General features: G+C 62.1%; 2 protein-coding genes across 8 annotated transcripts in view; one reads left to right on the top strand and one right to left on the bottom strand.

Moving 5' to 3' along the window:
* Nucleotides 1-1,158: 1,158 nt before the first annotated feature.
* PANK4 (pantothenate kinase 4 (inactive)) lies at nucleotides 1,159-18,947 on the top strand. Of its 2 annotated transcripts, XM_003890997.4 has the most exons (19): nucleotides 1,159-1,318; nucleotides 5,747-5,829; nucleotides 6,233-6,447; nucleotides 6,628-6,811; nucleotides 7,114-7,206; nucleotides 7,569-7,722; nucleotides 8,303-8,484; nucleotides 9,036-9,117; nucleotides 9,367-9,467; nucleotides 11,950-12,105; nucleotides 13,228-13,340; nucleotides 13,607-13,694; nucleotides 14,705-14,856; nucleotides 15,900-15,955; nucleotides 16,188-16,237; nucleotides 16,681-16,785; nucleotides 17,342-17,442; nucleotides 17,584-17,652; nucleotides 18,427-18,947. In XM_003890997.4, exons 1-19 carry the CDS (start codon nucleotides 1,171-1,173, stop codon nucleotides 18,638-18,640), a joined length of 2,346 nt encoding a protein of 781 aa, XP_003891046.1. In that variant the 5' UTR covers nucleotides 1,159-1,170; the 3' UTR covers nucleotides 18,641-18,947. The 2 variants fall into 2 exon arrangements, with proteins under 2 accessions (XP_003891046.1, XP_021790903.1); XM_021935211.2 differs by lacking the exons at nucleotides 1,159-1,318; nucleotides 5,747-5,829 and adding an exon at nucleotides 5,853-5,990.
* A 2,649-nt stretch (nucleotides 18,948-21,596) lies between these two features.
* PLCH2 (phospholipase C eta 2) overlaps nucleotides 21,597-23,601 on the bottom strand; it is a 74,066-nt gene continuing 72,061 nt past the window's right edge. For 3 of the 6 annotated variants that reach the window (XM_031663747.1, XM_031663750.1, XM_031663748.1), the window contains exon 22: nucleotides 22,172-23,463. In XM_031663747.1, coding sequence (XP_031519607.1) covers nucleotides 22,172-23,463 — 1,292 coding nt within the window. Of the gene's footprint in view, nucleotides 23,464-23,601 lie in introns of all 6 variants that reach the window. The other 3 variants (XM_009214244.3, XM_009214399.3, XR_001900426.3) reach the window with 3 other exon arrangements.

Below are 23,601 nucleotides of genomic sequence, written 5' to 3'. Positions count from 1 at the left end.
CAGTGGGCACACAGGTGGGCGCCCCTCGTGGAGGGCACCTCCTGCCAGGCTGGCCCATGGCACACCATGCTGCCAGGGGTCTGAGCTGCCAGAGGTCTAAGCCGCCTGGGGTGTGCTCCACTCTTCCACTCAGGCCTCCCTGGGGCAGGCTCCGCGTCCAGAGCCACACACCCACACCCTTGGCAGACACAGGCAAGGATGCCTCCTCTCCAAAGCCTTGCCCCGCGCACACAGATGCTTTATCCCTGGAATTTGTGCTGCCCCACAGGCCTGTGCTCCTAGGAGCCCTGCCAGACAGCTGGTGGCATTCTCCACGTGCAGACAGAGGCTGAGGGCCAGAGACGTGCAGTAATGACCCCGGGTTACCCGGGAGGGGCTGATCTGTCTGCTTCCAACACTGGGCTCTTTCCCAAGGTGCCCAGAGCCTCTAGAGAAGATGCATCTCTTCATGCCAGCACGGCTTCCCAGCCACTCACCCTGGAACCCTGGCCTGCCCCACCTATACCCCTCTCCTGGCTCCAGCTGCTTCCGAGGCGTGTTCCTGCAGCCTCCCAGGCACCTGTCTTGCCCGAAGGCAGCCTGCCTGGCTTCTCCCGACCACAGCACTTTCCACGGATCGCCATTACAGCACACATCTTCCCTTCCCACAGGTGCTATGCCAGTCTGGGCTCCCTCCCACACGGGGCACGGTTCCCTACTCCTCTAGTTTGCATGGGACTTTTAACATTGAAAGTCCCACGCCCCTGGGAAGCCAGGATTGAGTCACCCTAGCAAAGACCGCATCACATTCGCCCTGGTGTGCAAGGCCAAGCTTACAGCAGGCACTCGCTGAAGGGCAGGGCTCTCTGACGGTCTGCAGACCCACGTGCCCCCTTAGAAGCAGGTGGGCGGCCTCCGCGGCCTCCCTCAGCAAGGCTCAGAACACCTGAGTTAAGCCTGTGGATAGCGCGGTAAAAAAACATCAGATGTTCTGCGCTGATGTGCGATCTCTGGAGGATAACCGCCCGCCCGCCCGCCCGCCGCCCCGGGCCTCTCGGACCCCTGCCCAGGACTGGCTCTAGTCAGCGGCCGAGACGTCAGAGGCCGGGGGGCGGGGCCGGCGTCTCATTAACATAATCTATGCGAGGGGCGTTTAGCAGTCAAATATATGCGCATATATCTCCATGGCTGATGAGCTGGCCGGGCACTTTCAAAATGGCGGAGTGTGGAGCAAGCGGCAGCGGGAGCAGCGGGGACAGCCTGGACAAGAGCATCACGCTGCCCCCCGACGAGATCTTCCGCAACCTGGAGAACGCCAAGCGCTTCGCCATCGACATAGGTAGCCGCGGGCCGGGCGCTGGGTGCGGGCGGCGGGGGCGGGCGGGGCGCCGGCGGTGGGCCGGCGAGCGGGGGCGGCGGGAAGGACGAAGGGCGGGGGCGCGAGCCTCGCGCACAGCCTCACGGGCCTTGTAGTCCGCGGACCCCGCGCACAGCCTCACGGGCCTTTGTAGTCCGCGGTGGCGCCGATGCGCAGGCTCGGAGCGACGGCCGGACTACAGCTCCCGGCAGGCGCCGCAGGGACCAGAGCGGGGCCTGCCGGGCCTGGTAGTTCGCGCGGTCGTCCTGGGAGGCTGGGGGCCGGGGTCCAGCGTTACCCGCCGCGAGGTGGGAGGGTCGGCGGCCAGCCTGGCCCTGGAGCAGACGGAATTTTATGTCTTCGGCCGCATGGGCAGCTGGGCGCCCCGGCTCTGCCGCTTGGCCGGTGGCTGGCCTGAGAATTGGGGTCCTTAGTTCTGGTCTAGATGAGGACGAGCTCGGCGGGAAGCCCTTGGCAGAGTGGCCCCGAAAAGGCCCCGCGTTCCCGAGGCCTGGGCAGCTGTGGCCCGCGGGCCGGACAGTCCGTGCATAAGCCCCGCTCTCTGGAGAGTGGACACCGGGCGTGAGTTCAGGCGGCCGTGGACGTACGTCCTGGGAACTCATGCCTCTGGTTTAAAAGCCACTCGCGCCTTCCGTGGCCTTCAAGGCGGCCTGCATTTCTGCCCTGGCCTCTCCAGGGTCCGCTGCAGACCCTCCTGCCTGATGGCAGTGCTCTCAGTAATGACGGCTGGCCAGGCTCTGTTTTAGACCCTTTTCCCACGCTCCTGACTCCTGGATCACACCCCTAGAGGAGAAACGCGAATTACTCCCATTTCCTAGATGAGGATACTAAGACCCAGAAAGGTGAACTAATTTTCCCAGGGTCATCCGGCTAGAAAGTGGCAGAACCAGGATTTGAACCTGCCACTCCCTACTCTCCTACTCTGCCCATGTTTCAGACATGAGGGCTTCCTGGGGGCAGCTTCACCAGGAGAAACCCCCTTGAATAGCCACTGCCGCTTCACACATCTCTCCCTCTTAGCACACGTTTCTGCTGTAGGCTGAGTCCGCTTATGTGTGAATCCCACAAAAGCGGGGGTGTGTCTTGTAGCCCCAGCCCCCAAAAGGATACCCGACCTGTCTTTGCCGCCCAGTAAATACTGGGATGAATGGGCCTCCCGCTGACTGCTTCCCACCTCCCTGGAAAAGTTGGGACTCAGACCCAGGCCATTCCCTCTGAACTGTATGCTCCTGGTGCATCCAACATGTTTGCTGCTGTGATGTCCTTGGGGTCGTTGGTGTCACCATCTCTCTGAGGTGCCCAGCCAGGGAAGGGTGTCCTCTAGGGAAGTGGGGGCATGAGAATGGAAGCAGCTGTAGGTCCTGGCTCCCACCTTGCAGTGAGCTTATGAGAGGCAGTGCTTCTTAGGGGTGTGGCCTGGTGCCAGGTATGAGGATGTGTGAGTAGCATCTTTAGGGAACCCTGATAGGACTTGGAACCGACTGCCTATTGGACTGCAGGTGCTGAGCTTGCAGCCCCAGCTTAGGGGATCGTCTACTGCAGGCCTCGCCAGAGGCTCCCCAGCCTTCTGAGACCTTCGGGCTCAGTAGAGCGTGTGCCCTGAAAGGTTCTGCTGCCCTTACACTGGGGGATTCTGTTACCGGGAACAAGTCGGGATTAAATATTTGTGAAATGCAATTGCAGTTGACCTGCATAAGTCACCTGGGGAATGGCCAGGAGAACAGGGCTCACCGTGGATGTTCTGTGTGGCCACCAGAGGCCAGCGAAACCGCAGAGCTGGAACCGTCCAGGAAGGGCTGTCGCAGCCCTGGAGGGCCCTGGAGCACCAGCCTCTTCTCCGGGCTGAGCCCAGAGGGTTTCTTGGTAGAAGGACGCTCTAAGAGGTCTGTTTAGTGCTGGTATTTATTTCCTCTCTTCAAAGTTTCTCCCTGTGTCTGGGTCCTGTGTCTCTGGTTCTTAGGAGGACCTATTGACTGACGCTGAGAGAAGACCTTTTGTTTGTTACTCCTGACCCAGCTGCTGGGAGGCCACGGCTGAGGGTGGGGTGTCTTCAACCCAGGAACCCTCAAAGACAATGTGCTTGTCAATAGTATTGTTTAAAAGCAGGCTTCTCCCATTTCCTCTTCCCTTGCCCATGTTTCCCGATCCAGGAAAGCTCACCTGCCCTGGGTTTTGGCAAGCTGGTTTCCCCTCGATGGGACGCTGATAACTGCTGAGCAGATTCACCTCTTTGAAAGCAGCAGGGACCTTGCGTTTCTCAAAACACACCTGCAGCTTTGATCTGATTTTAGGTTTCTGTGGGCCGTGGAGACAGTTTCTCAGGGGCGTGTGGGACAGGAAGGGGCCACAGGGCCGTGGTGTCTGCTGGGCTGTCCTGCCCTCCATTGGTGCCCAAAGAGGAAAGACAGGACCAGAGAGAATGGAAGAAGGGACGGGGGCCTGTGGGACAGGGAGAACTAGAAGGCCTTGGCTCAGGTGTGAAGAGCACACGTGACCAAACCTCTGGGAAGCCCCCTTCCCCACCAGCCAGCCGATGCTGTTGGCCTCAGAGCGGAGCGCGGGCAGCCTGGAGAGCCCAGGGGGCAAGCCTGTCACTGCCTTGCCAGGCGGTTTGTTGTGATTCCAAGGGGCCCCTGAGCTCAGCCCGGAAGGATCCCCGCCCACAGGCTCCCTCTGCTCCAAAAGACCTCCTGCTCTGGGTGCCCTCCTCGCGCCTCAGGCCCCCTTTTGTTCCCCCCGGGTGTGGGGAGTAGGAAGAGGGAACACTGGCTTTGCTAGGCTTCTCAGTGCAGGGGGTCTCGGGGAGGGAGGATGTGTATCTTGCAGAAACCAACCCACCCCCCACCGCTGTCCCAACCCCAGTACATCCTGTTTGGGCGTATCTTTAACACAAAAAACCCAGGTCCTGAAACTGGATTTCTGTGACCTGAGAGTTTGTTTATAGTGACTTTTGATGAGTCTCTTAAAATAGATCTTCATCCTCTTGCATCATCTGTCATTTTAGAAAATGATTTATTTGCCGAGGTGAGTCGACAACATGGTGCATTTTAGTGAGACTCTCCAGGCCTGGCCAGGATTGGGGGCAGGGGGAGGGACAAGGAGGCTTAAAGCCACGGGCCAGGGGATCAGGTTGATCCTGTGACGCGTCCACTGGACTGTACTCCGGCCGTCGGGGAGCCCGTGCTCACCACCAGGCAGGCAGTGCCATGAGGCGGCTGCTGTGGGGCCTGGCCACGATGGGTTTTGTTACGTGAACAACACTGGCTGTTTCCAGATCTCTTTACCGATGAGTGTTTATTCTCAACCTTATAGTATTTTGTCAAAACACAATCATTTGAACATCGCTTTAGCCTCCTTACTCTCATGATGCGGGATTTTTGCCTCTTTTTTTCAGGCCCCATAAAAAATGCACTCTGTTCAGTCACTGTACACCACACGGTGAACTTAAAGTCACACATTTTGTTTCTTTTTCTGTTTGTCATTCATGGAGCTTCAAATCTATGAATACTACTGTAGCCTCAAAAATGTCCTTTTTTTTTTTAAACTTAGAAGAATTTGTCCTTAAAGGCCTTCTCCGAGAATCTTTTCACCTTTCCCTGAAACCTGGCTCAGGTGCGTAAAGCCCCTTCCAACCTTTGATCACAGTATCATCCTGGGAGCCGCAGGGCTTCTGTGGAACCGCAGACAGACTCTGGCCCTTGGGGAAAGAGACCTTGGTGGCCTCTGACTTCTTCTGGCTACTTTGGGGCTGGGGCTGCATTTTCTGCCCAGGGCCTCTCGAGAGTAGCCAGCGGCACCGTTTGCCTCTCCAGGGTAGGGGAGCTGCTCAGGCCGGGTGACTGCCCTGGGCTGTGAAAAGAGCCTCCTTTGTGTTGAGGGTGTACTTCTTAAAACGAGGGTGTACTTCTTAAAACGAGGGTGTACTTCTTAAAACGAGGGTGTGCTTCTTAAAACGAGGGTGTACTTCTTACAACGAGGGTGTGCTTCTTAAAACGCCTGGATTTGTCAGCTTTTCGCTTTGGGTCATTAGCAAGATCACTTGAAACTGAATTTTCTTAAAGCAATGAGGATAACCAAGGTTACCCAAAGCAAGACAGCTCTCCCTTTCATCTGCAGGACTTGGTGCCATGGGGAAGTGGGACCTCTTGAACTCAGTTTGGCCAGGGAGCTGAGGAGGAGCAGAATTTGGAAAAAGAAAAGTGTAGATTTGATCGTTCATTTTCCCGTCGTCTCTTTTGCGCCCACAGGGTTTTTAAATTCCAGTAGCCCCAAACCCCTCATCCACAGAGATTTTAGTCTCCAAGACACCCAAAGAGCGTGGGGGATGTGGACCCCCAGCCCCGCTCTGTCCTGGTCCTGAATTCTGCCCGGTGTATGTCTCCCCTGCAGGCGGGTCGCTAACCAAGCTGGCCTACTATTCAACAGTGCAGCACAAAGTCGCCAAGGTGCGGTCTTTCGACCACTCGGGAAAGGTGAGCCTGCGCCGTGACCTCCCGGGGCGGGGCAGCCGCTCCCCTGTCATCTTGAACCTGGCACTTGTCACTCAGTCACCCCTCTGCTGCCGCAGACCTCGGCTTCCATGTCCTGGGAGTTTCTAGCACGGACAGCCTCCCCTGCCTTCCACCGTGTCCCTGTAAGACCCTTTTCAGGAACCTGTGTCTGCCCGTGCTCCCGCTGGGGGAGGCTTCTGCTCCTGCTGGGTGGCCCTGAGGTCGCCACGGTCCTGGGCTCCTCCCTCTTGCCCAGGATTCTGCCTCAGAGCCCTGCCTGGTTGAAGGCTGGTGTGAACGGCCAGCTCCGCTAGGGCAGGGTGTGCCCGGCCCAGCCCAGCACGGTGCCCCACACTCATGCAGCCTCCCCTACTCTCTTTTCCAGGACACAGAACGTGATCACGAGCCGCCCTACGAGATCTCAGTTCAAGAAGAGATCACTGCTCGACTGCACTTCATTAAGTTTGAGAATACCTACATCGAAGCCTGCCTGGACTTCATCAAAGACCATCTCGTCAACACAGAGACCAAGGTCATCCAGGCGACCGGGGGCGGGGCCTACAAGTTCAAGGACCTCATCGAAGAGAAGCTGCGGCTGAAGTGAGTGGGGACCTCGAGGGCAAGGAAGGAACATGTGGCTGCCCCAAGTCCCTGGTGCTCATGCGTCCGATCGTGCCTCGGATCATGCACGGGCCCGGCTGCCCCTCTGGGCCGGGCAGGCCTGCGTGCTACACCCGTCTGTGGTCTGTACTCTTTAAGGGGTTGGCACTTTCTTTTCAGAGTCGACAAGGAGGATGTGATGACATGCCTGATTAAGGGGTGCAACTTTGTGCTCAAGAACATCCCCCACGAGGCCTTCGTGTACCAGAAGGATTCCGACCCTGAGTTCCGGTTCCAGACCAACCACCCCCACATTTTCCCCTATCTTCTTGTCAATATTGGCTCTGGAGTCTCCATTGTGAAGGTGAGGCCTGGCTTCGTGAATGAATGAGTGGATGGTTCAGCCACAGTTTGTGAAGCTGTGTGCAGGAGCAGGAGCCAGGACTGGGGCCCAGTGGGTGGGGGGTGAAGCCTTGAGCTCAGAGCCGCTGTGGGAGGGGCATCAGCGCCCCCAGGCTCTGCCATCGAGAGAGTCCGCCCACTGGCAGTTCTGGGGTGGGGGCGGGGCTCGCCCCAGCGCAGCGCAGCACAAGGTGCGGGGATGGTGGGGGGGACCTGTGTGGCTGAGGGTCTGCTGTGCACACACCTGCCCTGGCTCTGCTGCAGGTGGAGACGGAGGACAGGTTCGAGTGGGTCGGCGGCAGCTCCATCGGAGGTGGCACCTTCTGGGGGCTCGGGGCTCTGCTCACCAAAACGAAGGTACGCGGCGGCTGCCAGAGGCCCTCCGGGGTCTACAGAGATGTCCACTTCCTGTCCTCCAAAGGCCTGTGGCTGGGAGGTGCAAAAGCTGCTTCCGGGCCTCCCTCCTGACTCGCTTCGGCGGGTCTCTGGCGTCTGCGGCTCGGCTCTGCGCCCTGAAGGACGGGTGTCCCAGCAGCCAGAGCTGCTCCTGACTGGGTGGCCTGAGGGTCCCCCTTGCTGCCTCCTGCCTTTGGTCCCGCATGATGAGGGCCCATTCACCCTCTGCCCACGTGTGCCTCCTCCCGTGGGCTTGGTTTCTGGGGTCGTGGGGATTCCAGCAGCTCCCGGCGCCTCACCCGCCCCCTCGCCGTGTCCCGCAGAAGTTTGACGAACTCCTGCACCTGGCCTCGAGGGGCCAGCACAGCAACGTGGACATGCTGGTGCGGGACGTCTACGGTGGTGCCCACCAGACACTCGGGCTGAGCGGCAACCTCATCGCCAGCAGCTTCGGGAAGTCAGCCACCGCCGACCAAGGTGCCGGCCCTGGCCTCTGCCGCCAGAGAGAAGGGGGGTGGGGACACTTGGGGTCTTGGGGACAGGAGCTTCCCCCATTGTTAACTTTCCCACACCCGCTCCCTGGAGAGTCGGGGTCCTGCATCCTCTTCTCCTGCCGAACATGGTTGTTTGATTAAATGACTGTTCTTCCTGAAAGTCGATCCTCAATCGATCTTATCATTATTCTCGACATGAGATTTGTTCGCTTCCTTCCGTTTGTCTGTTCCTTGCTGTTTCCGCGTTCCGTTCTGACTTTTCCTTCCTCCGACGCTTTGTCTGTTCTCGACTTTGTTCATTATTCAGACCTCGACTTTCTTCCTTTCTCCATATTGTTTTGATTAAGTTTTTCCGAGAAGATTCTCGATTGAAATTTTGATTTTTTCCGCTGAGTTCGACGAGTTCTCGATTCTCCCCTCCCGCTCAGCTCTCTGTCCCCTCCCGCTCAGCTCTCTCCCCCATGCCCTCCCACTCAGCTCTCTCTCCCCTTCCGCTCCCGCTTGCTGTCACATCAGGCACTTGCTGTGCTTGGACGCGAGCGCCTTTTCCTTCCTTTCTCCAGAGTTCTCCAAGGAAGACATGGCCAAGAGCCTGCTGCACATGATCAGCAACGACATCGGGCAGCTGGCCTGTCTCCACGCGCGGCTGCACAGCCTGGACCGCGTGTACTTTGGAGGCTTCTTCATCCGGGGCCACCCCGTGACCATGCGCACCATCACCTACAGCATCAACTTCTTCTCCAAGGTAACGGGCGCGCCGCCCTCCCCAGCCTCTGACGTGGACCCCCAGGGTCTTCAAAATCAGTCATGCTGGTCAGAGACCGCAGCAGCCCAGGGAGGTCGAGAGGCCGGGGCGCCTGGAAGGCGGGTGGCCGAGAAGCCAGCACCCCTCTCTTCTGGCTGGTTCTGGGGAGCCTACATTTTGTGGCACCGTGGCCGCCTGAGTCTGAGCAAATCACCAGTGATGAGCATTCTAGAGAGTTCTGGGGGAGTCCGCCGATCTGCGCTCGGGTCAGGGTGCCTGTGCCCCTGCAGAGGGGCGCCCACCCACGTCCCCGATGCAGAGACTTGTGGGCTAGGGACTCGCCGCATGGGAGAAGCTATCTCACCCTTAGCTTTCTTCAAACAGCAGCCCGCCCTCTGGCGCCAGGCGCGATTCCACCGGCAAGTATGCCGTGGATGCGTCTTGGAGGGTTTGGGCTGCGCAGTGTGAGGCCTGCCCGTGTTGAGTTGGTTTGCGGAGGCATCGGGTGTTGTGTGGGGCCGACAGCGGCACGTGTGCTTTGGCCATGGCAGGGGGAAGTGCAAGCGCTGTTTCTGAGGCACGAAGGCTACCTGGGAGCCATCGGAGCGTTCCTGAAAGGAGCCGAGCAGGACAGTGAGTCGCGGTGCTGGTGCCCCTGAGCAGCGTTGGGCCTCAGCTGTGGTCTGGGCCTGTGCTCTGGGTCAGAGCGGCCCAGGGTGGAGGTGGGGTGGGGAACGTGAGTCCTTAGAAAGTGACAGCAGCAGGCATGTCTGACGTTTTAACAATTTAGTTAATCGGTTTTTATACCCTTTCCTCCTCCACTCTCTTGCCTTTGAATGAAGGACAAGGTTAACACAGGTGACCTGACTCTCTGCTTTCCAGATCCCAACCAGTACAGCTGGGGAGAGAACTATGCAGGCAGCTCCGGGTTGATGAGCACATCACCAGAGCTCGGCCCAGCGCAGCGGGCACGGAGCGGCACTGTGAGTAGCGGGCTCTGGCCGTCCCGGGCCCCAAGGGAGCGGCCTGTGCCGCGCTTCCTTCTCCTGTCCCTGAGAGAAGCCTCTTGTGGCTGTCCCAGCTGAAAGGCGCCTCTACCCATGGCGAATCCTTCCAAGGACCTGGGGTATAACTAGGGGCGGGAGGAGGACACTGTGGTTTGCTTTCCTCTCTCCCTCACTGGGTGCTTTCGTGTTTTGGAAACATTCAGCAGGAATTACGGAGTCTGTGTGATCCGGCCTTCTTGTTTGCAGAGAGATTACTAAAGTTCAGGGGTGACGGGGGCCTCCCCACACCAGGGGCCCCCCACACCCAGGGGCCTCCCCCCACCAGAGGGCCCCCCCCCCCCCAGGGGGCCTCCCCATACCAGGGGCCCCCCCCACACCAGGGAGCCCGTCCACTTTGGAGCTGAAACCCGAAAGCTCGGGAGCCACCCAGGGCCCTGCGCTAGGACTGCGCACTCTGGCTGACGGTCTCTGTCTCTGTCGGTTAGCGTCTGCTCTCCTCGGGGTGTCCAGGCTCATTCCTCGGATCCCCAGTCGGTTTGCCCTGGCCTGAGCTGGGTGGCACTGGCGGGCTGAGAGATGCACCCCATGTCTGCCGAGTTAGAGCTGCTTTGGAAGGGTTCCCCGCCAGGACCTGTGTCAGCCACATGGAATGCCCCCAGCACAGCCCCACGTGGCAGAAACCGCCCCCGTGTCACGGGCTGTCAGGGTCCTCGACCGTGTCCCCCCGGGGGGCTCGTTCCTTCTGTAGCTGTGAACAGTTACCTGAGGTCACGTACAAAGCTAGTCGGACCCCTCAGGACAGGCCACTGGCATTGTTGGCAGGAAGTCGCTTGTCGTTTGTCGACACGGGGTCCTTACAAGTCCGTGTCAGTATTTTCAAGACCGCGCCTGGCTGAGTTCTGGCTCCTCAGGAGGGCGCCTCCCTTTTGTGTGGGTCCTGCGGTTCCCCCTGGGCCCTGCACGGATGCGCCACACTGGCCGCAGCCCTGGCCTGCCTTTCCCTCCGCCCATACTAGGCCCGGGAGTGGGGGCAAAGCCCTGGGGGCCTGGCAGAGGCCCAGCCTCTCGGCTTTTGCCCTGGTGTTGGGCAGAGGGGCTTGGTGTCTCCCAGCCTCCGTTTCTGCCACGTGTGCATAATTTGCCAAACGTCCTGTACTGTAACCTGGAGTGACTGCGCGGGCGGCCACAGCACCTCGGGGGGCCCCGTTCAGGAGACGCTTGTTACCTGTTTGGTGCCCACCAGCGGCACAGCCCTGCCAGGCAGGTGCCCCACCTTACTGAGGATCAAACTGACATGCGGAGAGATGGAGTCATTTTTTCGAGTTTATATTCTCCAAAAAAGGCAAAGCAAAGATTTGAACCCGTTTGTCAGGATAGAAGGAGCCTGCGACCCGGCACGGCAGCACCGGGCGGTCCCGGCTGTGGTCCGTGGTAGTTAATGTGGGGCTCCTGCCGCCTTCTGCACTGGCTTTGGGAAGTCACTGGCTTTTTCCTTGTGGAGCTTCTGCCCGGCGTGGGCTTCCCACCCGGAAGGCATCCCCGTTGCTGTGGAGTTCCTTGCCTGGAGGTCCCTGCCCACCCGGAGGCTGCTTCTCCAGCCCTAGCAGTTGCCGGCAGGGGTGCCTTGGTGGAGAAGGGCAGAGGGCTGGCGTGTGACCTGCGGGGTAGTCACCGGAGGGTGGGAAGAGGCGGCCAGCTGCACAGTTCCCCCCACAGCCCCTCTGGTCCCAGAGCAGCAGCTGCTGCAGTTAGCGTGCAGGGAACTGAGTACTGGTGTGTGTGTTGGCTCAGCTCAGTTCAGTTCCTCCCGGAATAAGGTAGAAGGAGCCAGCAGGGCCCATGAGCGCGCCTGTGCTGGGTACAGGTGGCCCCCGGGTGCCCTGGGCGCATAGTGGCCTGGCCTTGCCATAGCCCTTCATGGAGAAAGGAAGGTGCGTGTGGGGCGTGGGGGCTGCCTGCCTGGCACGGGGTGGAACACTGCCCAGTGCTTAGTGAGGACAGCACCCCAAACCTCTGTGTGCAGACATGGCCACCTGGAGGACCAGAGGTGGGAACAGCGTGACTGCAGGGGTGACGGGGAGGAGGTGAAACTGTAGGGGTGACAGGGAGGGGTGATTGCAGGGAGGTGGTGGTGGGGAGAGGGATGGTGGGGGAGGGGTGATGGTAGGGTGACTGCAGCAGTGATTGGGGAGGGGTGGCTGCAGCGGGGAGGTGATGGGGGCAGGAGGCATGTGGTGAGCAGACGCGACCTCAGTGTCAAACCAGGGGGTGAGTCAAGGTATCCGGCTCGGGCCGCTGGGCAGCTGAGGGGGTCCGGTGGGGATCTTCTCTGTGGCCCAAAGGCATGGCAGAAGAAGGCGTTACATCTCCTCCTTTATTAGAGTGGAAGATTCTGAGCATGGCTTAGGTGGTTCTGAACTGTGGTGACGTTTCCACCCTGCCACTGCCTGTCTTCCAGTTTGACTTGCTGGAAATGGACCGGCTGGAGAGGCCACTGGTCAACCTGCCGCTCCTCCTGGACCCGCCCTCCTATGTGCCCGACACGGTGGACCTCACCGACGACGCTCTGGCCCGAAAATACTGGCTCACCTGCTTCGAGGAGGCCCTGGACGGGGTGAGGGCTCTGGGTGCCGACTAGAGGATTCCGAGGCCGCGGCCCGGGCTAACCTTCCAAGGCTCCTGGGGGCAAAGACAAGGTGGCGAAGTGGGACAGGGCGGTGTTTTCCAGAAACCCCTTGATCTCCGTCTGAGTGTGAGGGGGATGGTTTCTGTTTCTCAGGCAAAAATACCGCTCTTGGTCACTTGGTGGGTCGGTTAGGACGTGACGTCGAGGCACATTTTGTCAGCTATTACATGTCTTCAGAAAGCAGTTTAGTAGACTTTTCCGCTCCACCTGAAGTGCAGGAGGCCCTGTGGGACCCTGACTCTGAGGGTGGGGTGAGGCTCAGCCCCAACAAGCTCCGGTGAGGCCACCTGGGGGCTCCTGCGTCCCACCTCCAAGGCCGGGGTGGTCCAGTGGAGCACATGCCAGGCCCGGGGCCACGCTGCCCCTCGGGAGCTCAGCTTAGGGCCGGGGAGCCCCAGTAGCAACACGCATTCATCATGAAGCCCTCGCAGAGGCCGGGTGCTGCCGGGGTTTGTCCTGAGGGAAGAGTCCCAGCCCTGCCAGGACCCGGAGTGAGCTCTGGGCATCCAGAGCCCCGTGGCCCTGGCACAGGGTGGGGCTTGAGTCCCAGGACATGGGTCTCAGCCTCGGGTTTCCTGAGTGGTGAGGAGCCAGGGTCACTCCTGCTCCTGCCTCCCAGGGCAGCTGGGAGGGGCGAATGCCAAAGGGAAGCCTCAGGGGACTGTGAACTGTCACCGTCAGCCTTTCCTGTTCCAGTAGGAGCTGCCCTGACCACAGCCCAGGCAGCCCCCACCCTGCCCCAAGTCCCCCACAGCAGGCCCTAACCCTGCCCTGGGCAGCCCCCCACAGCTACCTCCTACCCTGCCTCAAGCAGCCCCCGACAGCTGGCTCCCACCCTGCTCTAGGCCCCCTTTAGCCGCCGCAACCCGGCCCTGGGCAGCCCCCCACGGCCAGCCCCCACCCTGCCTCAGGCCCCCTGTAGCTGTCCCCGACCATGGCCTGGGCAGCGCTTAACAGGCAGCCCCCACTCTGCCCCGAGCCCCCGGCTGTCCCATGAGGAATTCCCAAGCAGCAGGGCCATGCTTGGCTGACCCCTCCTGTCGCGGGCAGGTAGTGAAGCGCGCAGTGGCGAGCCAGCCAGACTCCGTGGATGCAGCTGAGAGGGCGGAGAAGTTCCGACAGAAGTACTGGAACAAGCTTCAGACCCTGAGACAGCAGCCCTTGTAAGTGCCCAGCATCCTGGTGTGTGACTGCCTCTTCTGCCCAGAGGGCCCCTGCACCTCTGAGAAAGTGGCTGTGATGCTGGCATTTGGACCCCAGCTGGCTGGGAGTGGGTGTGGGCCCCGGTGGCACAGTCCCCCCGGGCCCCACCTCAAGCAGCGTTTGCACTGCCGGGCTCCCGAGGACATCCGTGGCGCAGCCCAGGATGTGCAGATGGGCGGGTGTTCGGCCTGTCCTGCTCAGCACCCTCTGCCGTGTCTGTCCCCAGCGCCTATGGGACCCTGACCGTGCGCAGCCTGCTGGACACCAGGGAGCACTGTCTGAACGAGTTCAACTTCCCAGACCCCTACTCCAAAGTGAGTGCAGTGTGCCCTGGCCTTCCGCTCGCTCCTGGCGCCGTGGGTCCTGTCTCTCTCCCGCTGACTTGGGGCGTCCTGTTCTCTCTGAGGCCATGCAGGTTTGGTAGCAGCCCCACCTCCGGCACTGGCACCACACTAGCCAGGGCCTCTGTTGGCAGCGTCTGCTGAGGAGCTGTGTTACCCCCACAGATGCTGGCGCCAGTTAGGGGTGGGGACCGCTGTGACTGGAGAAGAGGCGTGTGAGCCCCGTGTGGACATGTGTTCCTGAGAGACACAGGCTGCTTGTCTGCAGGAGCCGAGGGCCTCCCAGCTTCTGCGAGGGTGGGCGATTGTGGTTGGGGACTGCTTGCCTCTCCTGGGGCACCCTCGCTGCCTCCTAGGAGGCTGGGCAGTGACCAGAGACCTCTTACCCCGGCAATGTGCAGGGCCATGGGAGCCCTCTGAGATGGGCCTTTCTGGGCATCCATCTTGCTTCCTCAGGTCTGGCGGCCAGAGCCCTCCTTGGCCCCTTCTGCCAGGAGGCAGCGGGCAGCAGCGGAGGCATGGACTTCTCCCTCCCCTTCTGGGAATGGCCCGCGCCACGCCTCCCCCTCCCCCTCACACACCGAGCCTTGTGATAGGGAAAGTCTGGGTGTTGAGGGTTTTGAGGCCAGGGCTGTGGGTACCCGTGGGGGCCTTGTCCTCCACCTGTCCTCCACCCGTGTCCTCCCCTTCACCCACTGCTGTCACGTGGGGGCTGAAGCTGTCCTGGGCCTCTCTTCAGAGCCCTGTGCAGCTGCGCGCTGGCCGCTGTCCCGGGGCCAATAGGCTTGTGCCTGGTGGGCTTCCGGTTGGGCCTGAGTCTGTGCTCCTGAGGGGTGTGGTGTGGAACAGGCTGGGCCTGGCGGGTGTCCGGGATGGTGCTCTGCCGAGGGCCTGTGGAGACGCGGCCTGGCGGAAAGCCAGGAGCAGCCCTGTGGGCTGAGGCCATGTCTCCGCTCAGGCCTGGCGTCTGGCATTTTCCGCAGGTGAAGCAGCGGGAGAATGGCGTGGCACTGAGGTGCTTCCCCGGGGTCGTGCGCTCCCTGGACACGCTGGGCTGGGAGGAGCGGCAGCTGGCGCTGGTGAAAGGCCTCCTGGCGGGGAACGTCTTCGACTGGGGGGCCAAAGCTGTGTCTGAGTAGGTGTCTGCGGGCTCTGCAGCCTGCGGGTCCCTGTCCTGCCCCAGGCTTGCGTGCAAGGAGGTGGAGCGGGTCCCTCAGGGGTTGTGTAGCACTTGGTGGCTTGGTGGCTCGGGGCTTTGGGGCCCAGGGAGTGCACATGGCAGCAGCCCCAGGGGCTGTGCAGGGCCCAGCGCCCTTGTCTGTCCCCTCAGGCTCTGAGGATGCCCCTTCTTTAAGCACAGATGCTGAGGAGGCCTAGGGGTGTGGCTCCCGAAATACGGGGCTGACATTTTCTATTGTCAGAATCCAAATTCACGTTTCCTACATGTGGTAGGAATTAAACATTTCTGATGTGATGATCAAAGGGTGCTTTGCAAAGGAGTTCCCTAGACTGGCCTATGGGACAGGCAGGTGTCTAAAGCCCGGGGCTCTGAATCTTGGAAATGAACCATTCCCACCGTAATTTACCTTCACTCCCGAAGAAGCTGCTTCCAGTCTCTGAGCCTCCCCAGGCGGCCACACCATGTCTTGTGGTCCCTGCTTGTTTTACATGTGGGGCTGGAGGGAGATGCCTGGGTTCCCGGCCCTCCCTGGGTTCCACTCGTGTCTCCAGACATAGACAAGAATGCTGCCCCCAACCGTGGCTGCCCTTCTGGGACACAGGTCCCTCCCGCAGCCTGTTGGGAGCGTTTGAGGAGGGTCCTGACCCATGGGCTTGGCCTTGTGGCCGGGGTCTCCCACACCGCCCACGTGGGCGCCGAGCACGGGGACACTGCAGCTGCCAGTCACCGATGGGCTTCCCTGGTCCCATGGCTCTGAGTCCACCTTAAGAAACAGCCTGCGCTCTCTCAGACCTTTGCTCGGTGGCCCCCTGAGCCTTCTGCTGATCACCGCGTATCAAGAATGCTGCATCTGTTCTGCCTGGGAGCGACTGGGGTCTTCACATTGAGCAGCTGCCTCTGTCCTGCCTGGGAGGGATTTGGGGTCTTCACGTTGAGCACTCTGGCCGAAGGTTTTCGTTCTGTTTTTTCTTGACTTTCTTTTCTCCTCCTGCATGCAGTGTCCTTGAATCCGACCCCTACTTTGGGTTTGAAGAAGCAAAGAGGAAGTTACAAGGTACGGATGGCCAAGTAACCTGCGCCTTGAGCTGGGGCCGTGCCTGAGCGTTCTCTGCAACAGCGAAAGCAGTTGCGGTCAGGGTCCAGGCACCTCCCCTGCTCGAGGCTCTGTCAGCCAGGCTCGGGGGCGGGGAGAACTTGCTTCCTGGAGAGACGAACCCCTGAAGATGCGTCTCCTAACCCCTGACCTGGCGCGCCGAGCTGACCGTGTGTCCCTCCCTCTCTCTCAGAAAGACCGTGGCTCGTGGATTCCTACAGCGAGTGGCTTCAGAGGTTAAAGGTATGTGGAGGGGCTTCCCGCCTCTGCCCCTGGGGACACAGCGTGGGGCCCGGGGGCGGGTGGTCACTGGAGGGAGGTAGGCATGGGCTGCCTCCGGAGGCCCTCCCCTCCTGTTAGAGTCTCACAGTTCTGCGGGCCGAGGCCTCAGCGTCCCCTGCTCCACATGACTCCTGTCATGACCACTTCTTAGGTCACCTGCTCTAGGCACAAAGCCTTGCCAGAAGAGACAGTCACTGGCCCCTGCAGGCTGATCCATCCCCGGTGCCTCTGGGGCCCTGAAGTCCTGGTCTCGGTCCCTGCAGGGGAGCCCATCCCCGATGCCTCTGGGGCCCTGAAGCCCCCGGTCTCGGCCCCTGCAGGGCAGCGGGGCGGGCGGCAGGGGTGGGGTCTGACTCGCTTGGATGCACCTGTTCCCAACTGAACGTCCTGGTTTTGTCTTACAGGGGCCCCCTCATAAATGTGCCTTAATTTTCGCAGATAACAGTGGAATAGACATCATTTTGGGAGTCTTCCCCTTTGTCAGGGAGCTACTCCTTAGAGGGACTGAGGTGAGTGGCGAGGTGGTGGGTGGGGCCCTTCCCCTGGGCTTCTCTGCTCTTGGTGGGGTTGGCGCCGCCCTGGGCCTCTGGCGGTGGTCGGGCTCCTCCAGACGCAGCAGGTAGGTGCAGGTGGCAGCGTGTGGGAGGCGGCCCAGAGCCCTCATATGCTGGGGTGGAGGCTCCCAGCCCCCCGGGCTCAGGCCGAGGGTCCATGTGCTGAAGCCCAGGGCTGAGGCCAGGCTTCTGGAAGCGTGCGCGCAGCAATGAGGCTTTGGGACTGTGACTTCATGCCAATTGGAGACAGGCAGGTCCCAAGGGCAGGCTGTGAACTCGGTTCTGCCCCTCCGCTTGGCTCCCTCCCAGGGGCCACAGAGTGGCAAGGTCAGGCAAGGTCCCTGCTCCTCAGCAGCGGGTGGCTGGCCAGGCCCGCAGAGCACAGCACCCTCACCCAGGCCCGCTGGGCACAGCACCCTCACCCAGGCCAGCCACTTGAAGGCTGGGGTGCACACAGGCACCATGCTGGGCCAGCAAAGGTTCCTAAAGAGCCTGGGCCCTCCTCCTGCAGGTCATCCTGGCGTGCAACTCAGGCCCCGCCCTGAACGACGTGACCCACAGCGAGTCTCTCATCGTGGCAGAGCGCATTGCGGGCATGGACCCTGTCGTGCAGTGAGTGTTGGCGGATGGTGCTGGGGGGGCCTTGATGGGGAGGGGCACCAGCTGGGCAGAGTGGGCCACGAGGATTGTCACTGAACTGGGAGCTCCCGGGGGCCACCCTCCTGGGGGCGCTGACCACCTTGTGTCTGGCAGCTCCGCGCTCCGGGAAGAGAGGCTGCTGCTGGTGCAGACGGGCTCCAGCTCCCCGTGCCTCGACCTCAGGTAACCCCGCACCCTGCACCTGCTCTCTCCCTCCTGGGCTCCATGCCCTGTGTGCTGTGCACCTGCACCCAGGCACATGCGGGACACCGGCCTCAGGACTGCCCCTACGGCCTCTCCTGACCCCAGGCTCGGACTGCCCTCAGGAGGCGACAGAGATGCCATCCCCCAAGGTGGCCTGGGGAGAGTGAATGGATTCAGGGTCTGAGGTGGCTACACCTGGGCTGGGTTGGGGGACTTGGGGCAGGAGGGGCTGATGTCCCTGTGGCCACTCAGCTGAGGCTGAGGGCGACCTGGGCAGCTGCCCGGTGTCTGTCACCTCTGCGTCCCGCAGAGACAGCAGGCTCTGCTTCTGTGGTTCTGGAGGCCCTTAGTCGATTGTATGTGGTGCTCTCTGTCCTGCTGATTGCAGAGAAAGGAACCCTTTAAATGAGCGGGTTCTGAGTGCTGGGGCCACTGGTCTTCTCTGCTTGGTGGGATTCTCCAGTGCTGGCTTCATCTGTGCTCCAGTCCCACCTCACCAACAGGGAGGGCGTGAAGGTGACAAAGAATCAGCCCCTAGAGTTCGAGGGAGATCTCGGGCAGTTTCCCGGCTGCAGCTGCTCTGGCCCTGCGGGAGCTGCTGCTCTGAGGAGGCCCCGGGCTGAGGCTGGGTTTGGAGGCCCCCACATGAGGGATTGAGGGGTAGGGGTTTCGGCCTTCACGTTGGTCGCTGCCCTGTATGGGAGGTGGGGTCTGGGGTCCACTCGTCTAGTCTTTCTCTCTTCCTCCCCAAAGCCGCCTGGATAAGGGGCTGGCCGCACTGGTGCGGGAGCGTGGCGCGGACCTGGTGGTCATCGAGGGCATGGGCCGTGCTGTCCACACCAACTACCACGCGGCCCTGTGCTGTGAGAGCCTCAAGCTGGCCGTCATCAAGAACGCGTGGCTGGCCGAGCGGCTGGGCGGCCGGCTCTTCAGCGTCATCTTCAAGTATGAGGTCCCGGCCGAGTGAGGCACCGCGGCCGCCGGATGGTTCCGCTTGTCACTTGTCAGGAATGTGTTTTTGCCACCACAGGGGAACTACGTTCAAAGCAACATATTTATATCGCACTACCGTGACACGGCACGTACGCCGCAGCCCGCACGGATGCGTGTGGCCGAGAGGCGCGATGCAGCTTTGTCCTGGGAGACATTCGTATTGGAATCTATTTAACTGCTACAGAACCTTTTATATATATGTATAAATAGAGAGATCTATCCAGGTATGTCTGACGGGACGCAGCGCCGTGGGCATGCACCAAATAGAGTTTTTAAAAGAGGCCGGAGCCGCCTGCGCTGTTTTGTTTTGGAGCAGGAGCCTCTCCCGACTCTTCCCGTGTGGGGAGCCCAGAGCGGGAGCCCTTCCCTGCGCTGCCTCTAGACCTCGTGGGCACCGAGCGCCAGCTGCCCCACAGACCCGGGCCCCTGTGTCTCTCACTGCTCCCGCCGGGCCAGAAGAGCCGCCCTCGTCCCTCCAGTGCCCTCCCGCTGCGCCTGCAGGACGTGTGGGTGCTGAGCAGCACTCCTGACTCAAGTGCCTGGGAAAGGAGCCCTCGGCATCGATCGCCCTCAAGGGTTCTCAGGCAGCCGGGCGCTGACGCGGCCCCTGCTAGGAACTGTGCGGACCGTGTGGGTTTTGTTGCTATGGCCTTGGGACCAGGCTCCCCGGGGCCCTGTTCTGTGGCTAGGGTGGGCATGGCTGGGGGGAGCTGGCAGCAGGGAGGCCTGCTGGTCCTGGCCCCTGGGAGCTCCAAGGCGCCTGGGGGTCACTCCTGTCTCAGCCCAGGTGTGGGATTGAGACCACACAGCCTCGTAGAGAGGACAGGAGGGTGCAGAGCTTGCGGAGGCCCTGCTGAGGTGGGCTGGCTGCAGGCCCCCGGCTTTGACTTCATGTGGCGGGAGCTGTTCCTTTGACTTCATGGTGCTGAGCTGCTGGGCAGGCCCTGAGGAGGCTGAGCTGCTACCTTGCCCCCCGCCCCCCCACTAGGGTCCCCCAGACCTGGAAGCTTCACTGAGACCCCCAAGCATAGGCTGTCCTAGGCCAAGGAGGTGGGGTGGCATGGACCACCTTCCAGACAGCTTTGCTTGGTGGTCTGGAACCTGCAGAGGCTAAGACCCCTCCCCCATGGAGACCTGGCCTGCCCAGAGGTGCCCAGTGGCCATTTCTGGACCCCACGGTGGTGTCTCTTCATGGCCTACCCTTGGAGTCTGCATGGAGCCTGAGGCCCAGCCCTCATGCAGCGGCCACCAAGGGGGCTCCTGTCCTGTCCTGAGGTTGACTGTCCACCTGGCTCCAGCTTCTCCCTCCTGTGGGTCCCCAGGGCAGAGGCCCAGCCCCCAGGATCCCATCGGCCCTCACCACTTTCTGGCCCTCAGGCCCTGCTCTCTGATGGGGAAGCCCTCCCAGCCTGCATCTCTGGCCTTCCCTGGCACTCCTCAGCCCCTCCAGCTCTTGCTACCATCCTGGCCCCCCTCACTGGTGGTGGATGGCAGCAGTGGCCTGGCCGCTCTGGGCACCCGGGTGTGTGACTGCCTGGCCTGACATCCACAGGGCTTGACCCCAGGGTTGGAGAGTCCATCTGTGCTGGGGGACGCACCCACTGCAGAGGTTTGGCCAGAGCCTGGCCCAGACAGGATCCCCAGGAGGAGGTGGGGGATGCACAGAGGCCTGGGAGGACAGAGCCAGGACAAGGACACCAGGGCTCAGCCCAGGCTGGTGAGCCCCTGCACACTCCCACGCAGGGCCTGCTGGCCTGCCTGTGGCCCTGGCCTCAGCTCCCCTCCTGCACAAGAGGCCACCCAGCCTATGAGCCAGGTACCCCTGTGCCTCCGGGTAACCCTAGCCTCTGTGACCCCAGCTGGAGCAGGCGGGCTCTGGCCTCCGCCTTGCTCCCTTGACGTGGCCATTTCGACTGCGCTTTTCTCAAGACACGATCTGGCCCCAGGCTCTCAGCCCCTCCTTGACTCCCGCAGACCCCCAGCTGGCTCCTCAAGCCCTACTCTGCCCACAGCACCACTCAGGGGCTCACTGGGAGGCCTCGGTCATCAGGCTGCTGTCATTGTCACCGCCAGGGGCTCTGTGAGTCCCCCGTCCCAGAACTGAGACTCCTCAGGCTCAGGTGCCGCCCTGGGTCCCAGGCAACCAGCTCACCACACCCCTGCTCTCGGTGGGGCCACAGCTGCCCGCACGCAAGCGTCCCGGGGCTCGAGGATGGCGACGTCTTGCCAGGCTGTCTCTGAGGGGCCTGGTGGGGCTCGGGGGAGGGGAGCACCAGTGGCCCCTCTGCCTGCCTGAGTTGGGGAAGTGATGACAGCAGTTCCTGTGGCCGACCACAATCCCTGCCAGTGCAGGAACATGATGAGGGCAGAGCAACCCCCCAGAACTTCCCCAGCACCCCAGGATTCCAGCCTCCGGGCCTCATGCCCACCTTCCCAAGGGCCCTGCCTAGGTGCAACGCAGCCAGGGATGAGACGGAACACCGCGACAGCAGCACTCATCCGGGTGGTGGGCTGGGCAGGCCTCTTGGGCAGCAGCAGGTGGTGGAGCCTCACGGGGCAGGACACTCCCTGACCTCCTTGGCCACGGGGTGGGCCACACCCACTCCCATTGTTGGGGCAGCAGAGGATGAGCTGCAGCACAGGCTTCTGGAGGCCCAACCAGTACCCCAGCCTCTCCAGGGTACGGCCTTTCTGGAACCACCATCCTCCAAGACTGCAGGCAGAGCAGCCTGCAGGGTCGGGGGGCCGGCGGCCCGGGGTTAGGGTCTGTGCCCTGAGGAGCAGGCTTTGCAGCCCACCCTGGGAGCCCATCCAGCTCAGCCCTCTGAGGACGGGCCAGGTCTTTTCTTGGGGTGTCCTTTGGGCCTGGCACAGGCTCTGACAGACACCTGGTGTCGCACATGAGGCTGAGCGAGCGGGAAGCCCGTGCATGCTGGTGAGCACGTTTATTGGAACCACATTCGGGAGTTTACAGAGGCTTAGGCCTGGTGCAGAGGGCAGCATGATCGCAGCAAGGCAGATGCAGCCTTCAAGGCGAGGCCCAGATAGCATCCTGAGCAGCCCTGGTGCCTCACAAGCACCCCAGCCTGTGCCGTGGCCAGGTCAGCCGCATCTCCCAGGGCAGGCTCAGGACAGGTGTGCACAGATGCACACCACACACACCCGGGGCGAAAAGCCAGGTAAAAATGGAAAGGGACTTGGTATCATTTTAATATTGTATAAGTTTTGCTTCTAAAAATTTAAATATTTCTGTATGGATCGATCTTAAAACCGGAAAATCTGCCTGGCGGGGCCAGCCTCGACCCCCTCCTGTGGGCCCCAGGCCAGCAGCTTCAGCCTTTCCTCCCCCGGGAGCAGGGGCAGGAGGGAGGCAGGGGCCGAGGGGACACAGGGCAGCCAGGGACACAGTTTTGGGGGCCTGGCTGCCCTGTTTCCTGAGCAAACACGACACGCCCACCCCTGTCCTGGGCCTCCAGAGTCCCCCAGGTTCCCACCACTGAGGTGGTCAGAGGCGGAGCAGGACCAGGTTTTCCGCGGCCGCGGATGCTGACCCAGGGGCTCCCTTGGAGGGTGCTGGCGCATCCACACCGCCCTCGTGGCCCACGGAGCAGGCGCCCTCGGGGGTGCCCCGCTCCTCCTCTGGGGGTCCCTGCCGGCCCAGGTCCTGTAGTCTCTGCTGCCGCTCCTGGGCCTGGCGGGCCCGACTGGCAATGGCACGCACACGGCTCTGGCTGCGGGAGGAAGAGCGCCGCAGAAAACCGGGGCCCCCCGCCACCCCCTCCCCAACCGGGCCCAGGCTGGTGGGTGACGTGATGTCTCCGGCCTGCTGGAAGACCGTGAGCCAGCGCAGCTGCTCCGTCAGGGCGTCCCGGCTCAGCCCTGGCCGCGACACCCACCGTGTCCCTCCCGGGAGGCCCAGGCTGTGGCTCAGGCTGCGGGAGCCGCCCTCAAAGCTAGGGCCAAAGTCATCAGCAGTGAGGTCCCCCAGGCTCTTGGACTTGGCAGCCACGGGGCAGTCCTGCAGGCCCACCAGGGAGTGGCAGCCCCAGGGCGGCCGGAGCGGGAGGCCAGGCATCCGTGGGGCCAGGGGCCTGGGCCGCAGTTCATCAGGCGTGGGAGGCCGCTGGCCCGCAGCCCGCAGGTTGGGGTTGGATTTGCTTTTGGTCACAGGTGGCAGGTCTGGGCGGGCAGCTGAAGCTGAGTGGGGCCTGGGGGGCAGGCGTCCCACGTGGGCTCCGAGGAGGCTTTCGCGGCTGCGGCCCAGGCCCAGGCTGGGCAGGGAGAGGTCAATGACAGTGTCGCCAGACGACATGCTGGAGGAGGAGGAAACGCTGTCTCGGTGGCCACATGGCTCCAGCCGCTGCCACAGCCGGTCACTGGCCGTGGCATCGAAGTACACGGCAGGGGCTGGAAAGGGACCAGCCAGGGGCCGCCATCCTCCCAGGGGCTCTGTGGGCACCTGACCCTCACTCTTCACCCTTCTAATCACGGGCAGGTGGCCCGGGGTCCGGGGCTGGCTCCTGCCGTCCGACTGGCTGCTGGGGGCCCCCTCGTATGCCCCGCCGGGACGCTTGCCATTGCACGGCCGAGGCCTGCTGTCTCGGTGTTCCTCAGTGTCCTCTGGGGGGCTTGTCACATCGGCTCCCGGTCCTGTGGGGTATGGGGGCCGTTCCTGAGAAGAGCTGGTGGGGACGGCCGCTGGTGGCGTGGGGCCAGGGCCTGGGGCGGGCTCCTCGGCAATGGTTTCCAGGCTGCACGGTGGAGGGAGCGGCCGCTGCGTGGAGAGGGGGCGGGTGTCTGTGGGGAGGTAGGGGAGTGAGAGCGAGAGAGAGCCAGAGGGAGAAGCAGAAGAGAGAAAGAGAGGAAGACAGGGAGAGAGGCGGAGAGGAGTTGAATCAGGGTGGTGTCCCCAGTACCCTGTGCCGAGGGTCGCCG

This window comes from Papio anubis, chromosome 1, assembly GCF_008728515.1.
Source record: "Papio anubis isolate 15944 chromosome 1, Panubis1.0, whole genome shotgun sequence".
In the NCBI taxonomy this organism is placed as follows: Eukaryota; Metazoa; Chordata; class Mammalia; order Primates; family Cercopithecidae; genus Papio; species Papio anubis.
This window is presented reverse-complemented; position numbering and strand designations above follow the sequence as displayed.

Bases quoted from the DNA above. Each gene is read 5' to 3' on its own strand.
- PANK4 (XM_003890997.4), top strand. From the start codon at position 1,171: ATGAGCTGGCCGGGCACTTTCAAAATGGCGGAGTGTGGAGCAAGCGGC. The intron at 7,723-8,302 runs GTGCCGGCCCTG...TCCTTTCTCCAG, and splicing joins GTCAGCCACCGCCGACCAAG to AGTTCTCCAAGGAAGACATG. The intron at 13,341-13,606 runs GTAAGTGCCCAG...GTCTGTCCCCAG, and splicing joins ACCCTGAGACAGCAGCCCTT to CGCCTATGGGACCCTGACCG.